Consider the following 13823-nt stretch of genomic DNA (forward strand, 5'->3'; position numbering starts at 1 on the left):
AAATGTTACAGGACTTGATCATCTTTATTTCATCAACATTACTTGAGGCGCATTTGTGTTTTTAATTTGAAAATGCCGCACATGTCATCACATTGTGGAAATTACTGGTTGTCAGTAAGGGTGAAAAAGAACCAATGTTATTCTAGCGATGATGATGTACATGAAAAGCAGAGCAATTGTTACTGCTTACAAAAACACATTTTAATCATACTTGATTCCATTATGCACTTCTCTATTACTTGACGTTGTTACAGACAGACACGAGTTATTTTCCCACAAGTGAGCGAGTTCCAAGATAGTCCAACATGAGTGAAGACATGATTCCGAATCTTTCTATTTCATTGAAACAATCTAACTCAAACTGGAGTTCCATCTTTTGGAGGCAAACCAGTCTTGTCCACTTTTTCAGTGTGCTGCTCTAAACTTGCTTCTTCACGGTCCGGTCTGTCTGACGGAGAACTTTGAGCCATCACCTCCTGAGCCTGAGGTGCCTTCCCAAGCGGCAGATTGAAGCTCATTTTACCTATGGCTCCCCCTGCTGGCGGAGGCGTGAGTGTCTTGGTCTGAGCGTCTGCCTCCGTACGCAGCCAGTCCATTTTCTGCCGATGCTGCTTGACGGCGTCGTCCACGCGGGCGTCGATCATGGCCTCCGTCAGCACGCCATCCTCTGAGGAATACGCCGCTGCCTGCGAGGACACGTCGATAATAAGACGATCGTGGATTTTGAAGGGATTTTTTTTAAAGTAACGTTGGAAGACATACCTGCCAGGCCACTCCTAATTTGGAGATCTCTCTACCGGACATGCCTTCTGCCCGCTTAGCTACCTCAGAGCATTTTTTACCATAATCAAACTGCGCCAGCTTCATCCGTCTGCAGGAAGATACACAGATTGTTTTACTAATGGTTGATCTCGGTTTCCTCAAGCAATGACTGTTGTTGCATAAAATACTTTTGTACTCACTGTCTCCCTCCGGTGGCGGGCTCCAGCACATATCTGTCAAAGTACAAGCGCACCAGCCTCTCTCTCTCCGCCAACCCCGGCAGAGCAAAATTGACTATTTCATCTATACGGTCGTTAATGGCCCAGTCGAACTGCTCTGGTTGGTTACTGGCCAACACCAACATGAATCTGGATGGGAAATAAAACAAGAAAAGAGCACGATTGGAGATGTGAAAAAGACTTTTTGAACGGAAAATGGACTTTACCTGTTGCTCTGCTCCCCAGTGCGATACAAGAATGCGTTCAAAGTGGCTCGGAGATCTTCACTGATTTTCTCCTGAAAACGCCAGCAGCAACGATTAGAAGTAGCGATAGACTGATTATCTGTGCCGATATTTGGCATTTTGACAAATATCAGCATTGGCCTTTTTTTCTTCTTCTTTTTTTTTTTTTTACAAATCTAAAGGCCGATTAGGCAGTTCCCTGAGCGGGGAATGCTTGCGAATATAGCAAATTTAGGGTTTTCCTCAGGATTTGTAAGATGTTCACAGCCATTTTTGCTTGTCGCAAAGACATTTTGAACATATTCAGACAATTTGGCACCGTCTGCGAAGATCCTTTGAAACGAACCCTGACGAAAACCCAAAATGAGCAACATTTGCAATTTCGCATGCATTTGTCGCCAATGAGATACAGGGAACTTTTCATTTATGAGTTTATTTAAATTTCCACTTTATAAAAGATGATGCTGACACTGAGAAAACCTTATACTTTTCAGTTTTAAAATAAAAAAATAATACAATTAAATTAAAAATTGTTGAAAATTTGGCAAACTTCAGTTTTTAATTTAGCATGCTGATGACTGGGAACTATTTTTTACAAAGCTGTCTATTCTTTATATGTTTAAAATTAAAAGAAAAAGCAATTTCTTAAAAAATTTGACAAATATTTTCTCTTTTACTGCAAATGAATATCGGCTATCGGCCTCCATAACTACTAATAATCTGTATCTAGTCTATCACTAATGACAAGTTAGCGCAAAGGCTATCCTAGCATTTTTAGCCTTGGCTCCATTAAAAGGTGCTTATGTTTTTAATTATTATTATTAATCAAAATGTTCTCATTTGATTTCAAAGAACGATAATAACACATGTTCTTAGATTCGGAACAATTCAAACTTACAGTTGATCTCTTACGAAGGAATGCGTCGGCTTCATCAACAAACAACAGCAGGCTAGAAGAACAATATCATAACAATTAAATGATTCAAATAAAATGAAATGAACTGGTTTATATCTTATTGCCGTGTTCGGTATCTTACCCTCGTCTGCTGGTGTTGGCCCAATCAAACACTTTATGCATGGCGGTCACACCATCGCGCCCCATCGGTGCGACGTCACCGCCGGTCATGATTGCGTAATCCATCCCAGAATGCATTGCCAGCTTCTGCTCAAAACAGACGAATGATTTACAGCCCAAGTGCCTTTCCGTGCAATCCAATTTTGAAAAGTTGTCAAAATGCATCACCTTAGCAAACAGCGTCTTGCCGGTGCCCGGGGGTCCGTACATCAGGATGTTCCGGTACAGGCCGTTATTCTGCCTTGTGTTTCTTGTTGCTATGGCGACATCACGCACGCGCTCTTCCAAAGTGGGCTTGAAGGTCAAGCAAATTGTTATAACACGACTTACTCGACACCCGTTTGTTGCGGCTCTTTGATTCTTACATTGAGCACAACTCCTTCGAGGGCGTCCTGAGGTTTGCTCTTCAGCCTTTTCACCGTCTTAAGAAGCAAAGATTGACAAAAACGATTACGGTGTTTGGATTCAATCCGGGATTTGAGTGACCTCAAAGTTCTACCTTGACTGGATGCTTGATGGCCTCCGCCACGGTGAAGCGGGACGTCTCTCGCACCAGAGACGGTTTCCCCAGTCTCGCCTCGATATAACGGCCCGCCACCCCCGTGGCGTTGCGGGCAGAATACACACCCACGGCTAAAAGGGTCAGTCCGGCCACCTTGTTGTTCGCAAGGAGAAAGCGTTGGACAACCAGTTAAGTCTGTTTTGTGTCATCGGGGACATTGGACAGTGGAGAACTCACCGTGGCCGTGACTTTGTCCCAGTCTGACACAAAGGCTCTGAATCCTTCTCCAAATACTGCACCCGCTGTCCTAAAAGTAACAAGTATGTATGTTGATAACGTCAGTGCGATGTTGATATACTGTAAGAACACAAATTGAAGGCAAATCTGCACAATCGAATGAGCTTTGACGATTGTCTTCAGAAAGACAATCAGGGAAGTTTTACGCTCAGGCTCCAAAGGCCCCCTTTGTAATCACTGTTAATTATTTTTCTGAAATACCATTGACTCGCAATTTCCTTGAGACCAAGGTTATGATAGTTAATGAAAATTGATTTATAAAAAATAATAATAATAATAACATTTAAAAAAAAATACTTTAAAAAACAAAACAAAAGAAAATATTTTTTTAAACAAAAACAATATCAAATTATATCTTATGTTTATAAAAGTAACTAAAACTATAAATAAAATTAAAAATAAAATTAAAAAAACACTTAATAAAATAGAACAAAATAAAAAAAATGTTTTTAAACAAAACAATATCAAATTATATTTTGTTTATAAAAGTAACTAAAACTAAAATATATTTTTAAACACTGTTAATAAAATAGAACAAAATCAAAAACATTTTTTTTGAACCAAAACAATATCAAATAATTTCCTATGTTTATAAAAGTAACTAAAACTATTAAAAAAAACTAAAATTAAATTTAAAAAAAAACAGTCAATAAAATAGAACAAAATAAAATATATATTTTAAACAAAACAATATCAAAGTATATGTTATGTTTATGAAAGTAACAAAATATTTTTTTAAAATACTAAAATAAAATACTGTTAAATAAAATAAAACAAAAAAATATGTATTTTTTTAAACAAAACAATATAAAATTATATCGTATGTTTATAAAAGTGACAAAAACTAAAAAAAATTAAATAAAAAACACTGTTATTAAAATAGAACAAAATAAAATGTTTTTTTTAACCAAAACAATATCAGACTATATCTTTAAATGTCCTTTTTCATTTTTGTCAATTAGTATCATACAAGAACTTTAGGGGTATTTATTTTGGTATTCAGTAGCTACAGAAAAACAGAGGTCAGTTGTTTGAGAATTGCAGTTGCGGACCTTTTTTTTTTTTTATCGTGCGCTCACCAAATACAAAAATAAAACTCACCAAAACAAAACTAAAGACAATTTCAGGTCCATAACATGGCATGTCCTTAAATCAGCCAATATTAGCTCTTAAAATCGGCCAATTTTTAAGCTTTTTTTGTACATATTAGCACATTACAATGTAAGCCAAATATACTGATGTTCAAGCATTTCCCCTCCCCAAAAAGTGGCAAAAAAGGGCTGCTTTTTCCTCTGTTGTAAAAATTACAAATAATAAAGGACAAAGTAATTGTAAGAGTCAAAAGCTCTGCATTTAAGTCATATTATTTATTGTTGTAAGTATTAAGTGATCAAAAAATATGTAATTTTATTCGTCATATGCCAATTAATCTGTGATCTGAGTTTTATTCTGCCAAATATTGAAACCAGCATTGGCCTAATAAATAAATAAATGATGAACCGTTCATTCTAATTATAGTTGTCACTGTTGTGAAAGTGTACCTAATGTTGTGTCCTGAGTGCATGCGTCTCAACCGGCATCTTACTTGATGGACTCCAGGACCGTCTGCCGGTGCTCGGCGGCCTTCAGGCGGATTTGCTCGCGTATGATGTCGGCGTTCTCTCGCTCCACGCGAGCCCGCGCTTTGGACTCGGCGTCGATACGCAGCATCTCGTTCTTGTGCCTCAGCTCCATCTCGTGCTCGATGGTCGCTGTCGGAGGAGAAAATCTAAATCGGCCTCTAGCTAATCACCGGATGTTTGGGTTAAACAAGCGCCGATGCACACACCTTTCCTCATTGCTTCCTGCTTATGAACAGACTCTTCCTGCTTGCGAAGGTTCTCCTCATTCAATATTTGCTGAGTGAAAAAAAAAAAAAGACAAAATGATTGCAAAACAACATTAGAGGAATGTTTCACTAAATCGAGGCAGCTCACCTGTTGTCTTAGCTGGTCCTCATAACGCTGCCTGGCCAGCTTGTCCTGGTACTGAGCCCTCTAATTAAGATGGGAAGAATTACTTTGATAAAAAAAGGAGGGAGGAAAAAATGCCAGGCAAATGTGGCACAAAACTCACCGCTTGATGCTGCTTAGTCTCTTCATTCAGAGTTTTTCTCCTCTCCTCACCCTGGATTTTTATCTGGTCGCCTTTCAGTTGCTCTAAGGCCGCTTCATACTCCTGTCACGGTGGAAAATAGATGAAAAATACTTTTTGGCCTTATTATTATTATCTCAAAGGAAATGCTGTTATGCTATTTCTCTAGCGGACAGACAATTTGTTTCGTGGGAAAGCTACATTTCTTCAAAAAAAAAATACAGATAGTTACTGTAAAATTATAAACTGCAACTTTTAGACTTCCATTTTAGCAACTAGCTAAACAACTTGAATTTGACCAAAAGTGAGGTAATGAACGGTGTGTATTTTTTTTTTTTGTTGCTCTACCTTAATTTTGCCCTGGTGTTCCATCTGGGTGCTCTGCTCCTGCATGCGAGACAATTCCAGAGCTTCTTTGGCATGTCCTGCATGGATGACAGTACAGGACAGGACATCAGAATGTCAGCCTTTTCTACCTAAATGGGTTTTGAGCAAGTTGCCTTTCTTGAAGGCAGACAGACTGGATGACGACCTTTGAACCATGCCTGTGAGTTTGACTGGCGATGGGAGAATGCAGAGTAATAATAAAAATAAAAAAAAGACGTTGTTTGGCTCAATTGGCACGTATTATTGTACAATATGTGAGAAAACACCAGGTTACTGGGCCTCGATATCAAGAAGGCTACAGGAGTCAACCAAAATGAAACCTGGGTACTATCCCTCAGTGAGAGGGTACCAATGTAAAGAGCGCCCCCTCTCCTTTGTGAATACTTACGGGACTTGTCGAGATCCTTGGCCGCCTGTGCAGCCCGCTCCAGACCGGTGGGATCGAAGTTACTCCATTTGTCCTTGGGTTTATCTCCGCCGCCGCTGGAGCCACCGGCCGGCGGCGGAGGGGGTGAAGGCGGAACCGGCAAACCGGGAGGAGGCTCCGGTTGCCCCTTGTTCAGGCCGAAAAGCCACGACATTTTCGGGAGTGAATAAGGTTAAATTCGGCCAGTTCTGAAGGGAAAATCCGGAGGAGGATGCCGAAGATCCGTCACTGGACTTCCTCCACGCGTGTGCCGCTTACTAGTGGTCTGCGCATGCGCGTCAGAGTGGTTGAGAAACAGCGACGGAGATTGGCTAGGAATGAGTATTCTTTCTTTTCATTGGTTGGTGTGATTGCATAGGTCAAACATTGGATCCCACCCAGACAGAAGACGGCAGGCGTAATAGGACAAACGTGATACTAGCGTCATGTCGGTTATTACATCAGGTCGGCTAGTCCTGTAAGTCAAACTCTGACTTTGCTGGATGTCCTTGCCCGGTTTGTTTGCATGCCCATTGAATGGTTGCTACCCTACTCACAAATAAATATATTCGGCTTTCGGATATAATTTCAGAATGAGGCTAAAATGCAGTAAAGTATCATCTTTATGGGTTACTTTAATTTGACCTTGTAAGTACTTAGAATCTATGCAAGTGTTCAATGTTTCAGTCATTTTGGTACAACTTATCTAACAAGGAGCTGAATGGCAAATTTTACAACAGGTATTTGATCTAACAATCAACCAATTTCAAAGGACGCTATGCCTTTCTGTGAGTCTTCCAGTCAGTCTGTATCTGTTGCAACCTGTCGATGACATTGTGACTGACATGCTGTTGTAGCCATGCAATGGTGACGTACTGTTGATCAATGGTTATGTGTTGTCTTACTCTGATATCAAAATGTTAATCATTATCGTTTTTGTAATTGACATTTTAACTGTAGAGGGAATTTAGTAGTCTGAAATTAACTTTTAATAAATCATAAATATATGAATTTGTCATTGACATCCAAACAGCCATTAAAAAAAACACAAAACAAAATGTACTGTATATCAAAATGTTTAATAACTAAACATTCAAAAGACAATCATACGAGAAATAAATATTTACAGAAAGGAAAAAATTATGGCAAAACATTTCAGATCAACACTATCGTCTTCAACTATTTAATGGCAGTATCATCTGTGGACACACTATTTATCATAACAAATTGTTCCCAATTAGAATTGTGATGGTGGGGAGGCTTCAAAGTAAGAGTTAGAAAATACAGTCTTGTCATTTCCCAATGCATTATTGATAGTTTCACAAAACAAAACCTTCTAAATCTTTTACTCTGTAAAGAACTGTTTAAAAAAATAAAAATAAAATACATGTACCCGTATATGTCCACTAGTATAGAGGCGAGTAGTGCCTCCACTACTGTTGCACAACAACACGGGAGAAGACACCGGCAGGTTCTTTGCCGTCACCCAGCGCTGCACAGAAGCCTTCTTGCTGCCGGGCCCTGGCCAGTTTCGCTAGGGCGAGGAACGACCGAGGTTCTGTGATGGCCAAGTCGGTGATAACCCGTCGGTTGAGCTGAACGCTGCTCTGTAGATATAAAGACCACATCTAACATTAGTCAATGGCAAATGGACTGCTTTTTATATAGCACTTTAACTACACCATATGGTGCCTGTATTACATATTCTGGCTTTACAACGATAGCAATGCTTTCTTTTGATTGATACACAGCCATTCATTTAGTATATTCATGATTATAGTAGAGTAGTAGTATTGTGACTTGTGAGTTAAAAAAAAGACATTATTTAAAAAGACTAACCTTTGTTAGGTTGCTCATGAGGACAGGATACTTCATGCCGTGCTCTCGGGACGCTGCAGCAATGCGGGAGATCCAAAGCTGGAATGGGAATGAAAAAAGGAGGAAACATGACACAAAACCAACCACAATCCTAAAAATTTATTTATTGTAATATAAATGTATTATAATTTTTTTTAACTACTTAAGGATTCAATCAAATTATATTGTACATTAAAGTTAATCGAGTAAATAAACAGCCCTGCTAACAATGACTGCACATGATGCAGTAGAAATGACACTATAACCGCAGTAATAAATGTACAAAGTGTGTCAGAATAGTTCCAAGAATGGTGTCACAGAAGATAAGATTTCAATTCCAAACGACAGGTTTTCCTCTTGGAAGTAATCCACCTGGAGCCTAATGCACTTTTCAAGCATTTTGTGCCACGCCTTAATGCACCCCTGGAAGGATTCTTCCCTGATCCCCTACAGCACATCATCACAGCCAACTTGATGTCTTCCATGTCTTCTAAACTAGTCCCCTTGTAACTCTTTGACCTTGGGAAAAAGGAGCTAGGTGGATGAGTAGGAATGTTGCTCCAGCACGGCTATTTTTCTTCTACAGCTTGCCAGGAAGTGTCAGATGCTCATAGCATTGTGAGCAGGCACATAGCCGTGCCACAACCCTTACGCACTGAGCAATGCAAACGCGGAAAGATCTTTTTGTCGCCGTTCTGTTATATCATTTGGTTCACACTGAAGGGGGAAACTAGGTTGTCGTTTGAGAAACATGAAAATCTCACCGTTCTAATGTTGCGCTTCTTCAACATGCGTGCTTTTGTAGAGTAGACAAACGCCCTCCTGACAGCTCGTACGGCCAGACTGTAACAACGGTTCTTTCTGCCTCTGAAATGCTTGAAAACAAACGTCAAGAATCTTATATGATGACCATCACATTTTAGAGACATCTTTTGAGTCACGGTGCGTCATTTCTCAGAGACGTCTGATTGAGCACGTTGCTATCGTAATCTTACCCGTGCATGCTTGAGAAGTTCTTGGACTTTCCAGTATCTGTCGGGTCCACGGCTCCTAATCCATCTGGACAACGTCAAGAATACCATTTCTGGATCTCCACAGAAGTCTTACACAAAATGAGGCCACGGTGTCGAGAGTGACCTTACACAGAATCCACATTAGCCGTAGTCGCTGTTGCGGAGGCAAACTGCACGCGATTGGCACAACCACACTCGGTGCGCTTGATTTAATAACGCGAAACCCCGTAGAACACGTCAGACGCGTTAGATTACTCAAGCACATTTTTATACAGTAATTAAAAGAAAGTGTTGCCAGGTTTGTGTTTTATTTGTTTCTTACTATGGTACCCAGTGTTTTACTGGTTTTATGTTTTGTTTTGTTTTAAATTAATTGGGATTGGATTGGAAAATAACGAAAAATCAGTGTTGTGCTTGTTGATGTGCGAAAATCATAACTTTTGAAATGTACTAATACTGTTTGTACAATTTGTTGTTGTTGTTTGTTTTGCTGTTTCCATTTCTGTTGTTCCCATGCAATACATTTTTAAAATGTGTGTATTAAAACCATGTTGAAAAACAAAACACTGAGCACTTTGTAAAAAAACAAAAATGCTGGGGTAATATACGGGCGATGTCGGTTTACAAAGCAAGCGCTTTCATTACCTCGTGACTGTGCCGCGGTGGATTGTGGGACATCGAGGAAGTGGAGGTCAGAACAGAAACACCAACATGTCGGTAGCCACTGTCACGTCCTTGAGCCGCTGTGGTGTGTTGGCGTTCCGCTCCTCAGCTGGTCTAGTGGTATGTTCGTAATTATCAACGACTTTCTAAAGTTTTTCCCCCCTCCAAATTAGAAACGTTTGCCTTGCATTTGTATAACTCAGTTTGACAACAGAGGGCTCCGCCTGTAACGATTACATAGTCTGCTGGCTACTAGCTCTTAGCTAACTATCCTGAACCTGTTTATCTTGGCATTCTCTTAATTTACAGTAGTACTAGTTGTATACTACCTACCAGGTAAATGTTAAATAAATAAAAAGTCCACCATCAATCATTTCCATAATAATAATAATGATGTAAGTTGCAGACTATTCAGTTTACATTATGAACTAATCATTTATCAGGTACACCACAGTGAAAGCAGTGGCGTCTCAGATGAAAAAATAACTTTAGATTATTTAGATAATGTTATGATTTCCAAATATTAGAGAATGGATGATATGTAATAATATTTTCATGCCCTGTCATACTGTTATATGGAAATTAGCACATTCCTAATATTCATCATTTTGTATTTTTAAAAATTGAAGTGACTAATATATAACTTTAAGCAAGCACACTGAGTATATTAGTTTTGTTGTTGTTGCTTGTACTAAATGTCGCCTTATGTCGTGGCAGACGGTGCGTTATGCGCAGACAGCAGCCGCTCCAGCAGCACAGCCGCGGATTAAGAAGTTCCAGGTGTACAGATGGGACCCAGACACACCAGGAGACAAACCTCGCATGCAGACCTACGACATCGACCTGAACACGTACGTAGTGACCCAGATCCGAGCCGGCGACAGCTGCAGCGCATTAAGTGCTGTCCTAAATACAGCGGAACATCCAAATTTGGTCTTGCTTTTTGGAAGTCACCCAACATGTCCGCACACATTGCCTTAGTGAGCATCTAAAAGATTCTCTATGAGTTATTGTTCTTTTTCTTTGTCTTTTTTTTTGTGTGACGCACCAAATAAGTTTCCATTATAGTGAGTTGTTATTTCCTTCCTGCAGATGTGGCCCGATGGTACTTGATGCCCTAATCAAGATAAAAAATGAAATGGACCCCACCTTGACTTTCCGCCGCTCCTGCAGAGAAGGTGTGTCCTCCTGAAGGTTCAAATGTGATATCAGAACATAATCAGAGTGTCTTGTTATTTCATGTTCTTGGAGGGGCGAAAAATGAATTACTCGCGTGCTTGTAACTCCAGGTATTTGCGGCTCGTGCGCAATGAACATCAACGGTGGAAACACGCTGGCCTGCCTCAACAAGATTGACACAAACATCAGCAAAGCAAGCAAGATTTACCCCCTCCCACATATGTATGTGGTCAAAGACCTGGTGCCTGTGAGTATCTTAAACGTTCCCTTGATTAAAACTTAAAAAAATAATCTAGATGTAGACTATAGAATAGAAGGCAATCATTTAAGCAACCATGCATTGCTTCACAGGACATGAGCAACTTCTACGCTCAGTACAAGTCCATCGAGCCCTACCTGAAGAAGAAGGATGACTCCCAGGAGGGGAAGGAGCAGTACACGCAGTCTGTAGAGGACCGACAGAAACTGGCACGTCTCGGTTCTGCTTTCACATCCGAAAGTGCCGTGACGCAGACGACTAATCTCACCACGTTTTTTTTGTCTGGCGCAGGACGGGCTGTACGAGTGCATCCTTTGCGCCTGCTGCAGCACCAGCTGCCCCAGCTACTGGTGGAACGGAGACAAATACCTCGGACCTGCCGTGCTCATGCAGGTGTGTATTGCGGCACCTCGAGCATTTGTGCAAGTGCGAGTACAAACGGGCTGCGGTTTCGCAGGCGTATCGTTGGATGATCGACTCGCGGGACGACTTCACGGAGGAGCGTCTGTCCAAGCTGCAGGATCCGTTCTCTCTCTACCGCTGCCACACCATCATGAACTGCACCAAGGCGTGCCCCAAGGTAACGCGGCTAACCATACGGCTAACGACGGGCCAAAAATGTTTTTTGACAAGAATATGTTCTATGCAGCCCCACTAGTCTTAAATATTCCGGTTAATTTTGTGTTAGTGGAATATGAGTTAAGCAGCAAAATCCAGCTGTTTTTATCCATCTCAGGGCGGCGGCCATTTTGCCACTTGCTGTTGACTGAAGATGACATCAATGTTGCTCAGGGCTCAGGCAACGACCAATCACAGCGTACCTGTTTTCTGAAGCTGCGCTGTGATTGGTTGTTATTTGAGAGCTGAGCAACATTGACGTAATCTTCAGTCGACAGCAGGTAGCAAAATGGCCGCCCCTGAGATGGATAAAAATGGCTTGATTTTGCTTCATAACTCATATTCCACAAATGTAAAATTAATCAGAATGTCCTGATTATATATATTATTGTCAAATAAATGTTTATGGGGGACTTCCACTTGAACTGTGTGGTCCTTACAGGGCCTGAACCCGGGGAAAGCCATAGCGGAGATCAAGAAGATGATGGCCACCTATAAGGAGAAGAAAGCAGCTGTTGCTTGATCACCCGGGTGCCCTCTGTAACATATATCATTAAATTATATGTAATTGATTCCAAAACGTGCTTCTTGATGTCTGATGGCCTTGTGTACTCGTCTCATACATGCGCACAAGACTTGCTTAATGAAGTGTATGAATTGCACATGTACAAAATGAAAGTTTCTTCTTACATTTACCATAACGGGTGTTTCTGACATTGAACTCGTGCCAATGTGCATTTGGGAGACAACGCCGCTTTTGTTTTTGTTGTAACATTTACTTTGCAGCTGGTTCGGACAAAGAGTGCAAATGTTCTTGCAGATCTTTCAACACTCCCCTTCCTGAGAATAAATCTTCAAAATAGCATGCAGCTGCTGTGTTGTTGCTCGTCTTTTGTCCGGCAAGGACGGTAGAAGTGACTCCCGAAAGACATTTGTATATACGCTGTCACTTTTATTTCTGCCTTGGTTACGGCTCTGATATTACAGATGAAGGTAGAAAACTGACAGGAATTGTCAATGACGTTTATGCTGAATAGAGAACTATAAAAATGCAGATTCAAGACCACTCTATTATGTGTCCACTGGTTGACGCTGTTTATCCAATTTGGACTTAAAGGGATACGTGACTCACTGAGCCACTTTCAGCAGAAAAAAAGTTAATATTTTGTCCAGAATTAATGTGATAACTTTCATGTACAATTAATACATTTAAAAACTAATTTTAGGTATTTATTAATGAAAAATAATGTTAAGTTATCGCATTAATTATAGACAAAACATTATCTTCTTGAAAATGGCTCAAGTATCCCTTTAATGACCAAGTGTTGACAATTTGTCTTAACTATAAACCCAAAATTCCAAACTGTCGAGACATAATCAAGTAAAAAAAAAAAAAGTTACGAGTGAGCTTCAGATACAGTGCTGCTCTATGGGGAACCAGTCCCCCCCCCCCCCCCCCCCCGCAAACTCCCAAAAATATTAAACCATTCTATAGTGACACTCAATATTCTAAACCAGTGCTTCTTAAATTGGGTTCGATCGAACCCTCAGGGTTTAGCGGAGGTCAAAACACCCCCCCCCCCCCCCCCCCCCGGCGATGATACGGCCCGCTTGGCCCTCATTGGCTGCAGGGAATATGGCGCATTGAGTAGTCTACTTTTGACTGCTGTGATGGTACTTCGTGTGATTTCTTAATTATTGTAATCCCTTCTAACTATGTTGAGCAAAAAAAATAGTCTTCCAACGAATATGTGCAATATGAATTGAATTCACATGTATAATGGAACGTATGGTGTTCCACAGGATTCAATTCTGGGGCCTGTGCTTTTTTCCTTCTATCTGCTGCCCCTGGATTCCATTTTAAGAAAACAGCAGTGGTTTGTTTTAAAGTGCTTTATAAATATAGAGATGAGTGAACTGCATGATTTGCAAGTCTAGCTACGTAGCTATCCAGCAAAACAAAAGACCATGGAGATGGGCATGACAAGAACACGCTTTCTAAATTCAAGGAGATGATGAAAGGCTACTTTTCCCTGTTCATTTTGTTCACCAGTAAACCCTATGCCTATGTCATACATTTGAAAAAATAAAACGTTCTATTTTTCAATAAAGAAGGGTTTGGTGAATCCATCCAGATGCGGGGCATGCATGCATGCATGCATGCTCGGGAGGCCGGACGGGGAGGAGACTTGACATGCGGGGTGGTGCA

The 13823-nt window shown here is 40.6% G+C and overlaps 3 protein-coding genes across 3 annotated transcripts; 1 reads left to right on the forward strand and 2 right to left on the reverse strand.

Annotated features, from left to right (window-relative positions):
- Positions 1–5: 5 nt before the first annotated feature.
- atad3 (ATPase family AAA domain containing 3) lies at positions 6–6313 on the reverse strand. Its single transcript, XM_086087084.1, has 16 exons — positions 6008–6313; positions 5581–5657; positions 5215–5316; positions 5076–5135; positions 4928–4997; positions 4685–4850; positions 3040–3109; positions 2800–2955; positions 2666–2722; positions 2469–2594; positions 2263–2387; positions 2124–2175; positions 1208–1278; positions 963–1130; positions 763–871; positions 6–686 (listed from the first exon to the last, which is right to left on the reverse strand). The coding sequence occupies exons 1-16, from the start codon at positions 6198–6200 to the stop codon at positions 357–359; spliced, it is 1932 nt and encodes a 643-aa protein (XP_085943210.1). The 5' UTR covers positions 6201–6313; the 3' UTR covers positions 6–356.
- A 772-nt stretch (positions 6314–7085) lies between these two features.
- mrpl20 (mitochondrial ribosomal protein L20) lies at positions 7086–9090 on the reverse strand. The gene is made up of 4 exons (XM_086087288.1): positions 8878–9090; positions 8647–8757; positions 7865–7942; positions 7086–7632 (listed from the first exon to the last, which is right to left on the reverse strand). Exons 1-4 carry the CDS (start codon positions 8962–8964, stop codon positions 7459–7461), a joined length of 450 nt encoding a protein of 149 aa, XP_085943414.1. The 5' UTR covers positions 8965–9090; the 3' UTR covers positions 7086–7458.
- A 431-nt stretch (positions 9091–9521) lies between these two features.
- On the forward strand, positions 9522–12483 carry sdhb (succinate dehydrogenase complex, subunit B, iron sulfur (Ip)). The gene is made up of 8 exons (XM_086086956.1): positions 9522–9678; positions 10276–10409; positions 10651–10736; positions 10848–10984; positions 11089–11205; positions 11288–11389; positions 11454–11576; positions 12057–12483. The coding sequence occupies exons 1-8, from the start codon at positions 9607–9609 to the stop codon at positions 12135–12137; spliced, it is 852 nt and encodes a 283-aa protein (XP_085943082.1). The 5' UTR covers positions 9522–9606; the 3' UTR covers positions 12138–12483.
- Positions 12484–13823: the final 1340 nt, after the last annotated feature.

The sequence above is a fragment of the Leptonotus elevatus genome, chromosome 10 (assembly GCF_054856555.1).
Source record: "Leptonotus elevatus isolate MCC_2025b chromosome 10, RoL_Lele_1.0, whole genome shotgun sequence".
In the NCBI taxonomy this organism is placed as follows: Eukaryota; Metazoa; Chordata; class Actinopteri; order Syngnathiformes; family Syngnathidae; genus Leptonotus; species Leptonotus elevatus.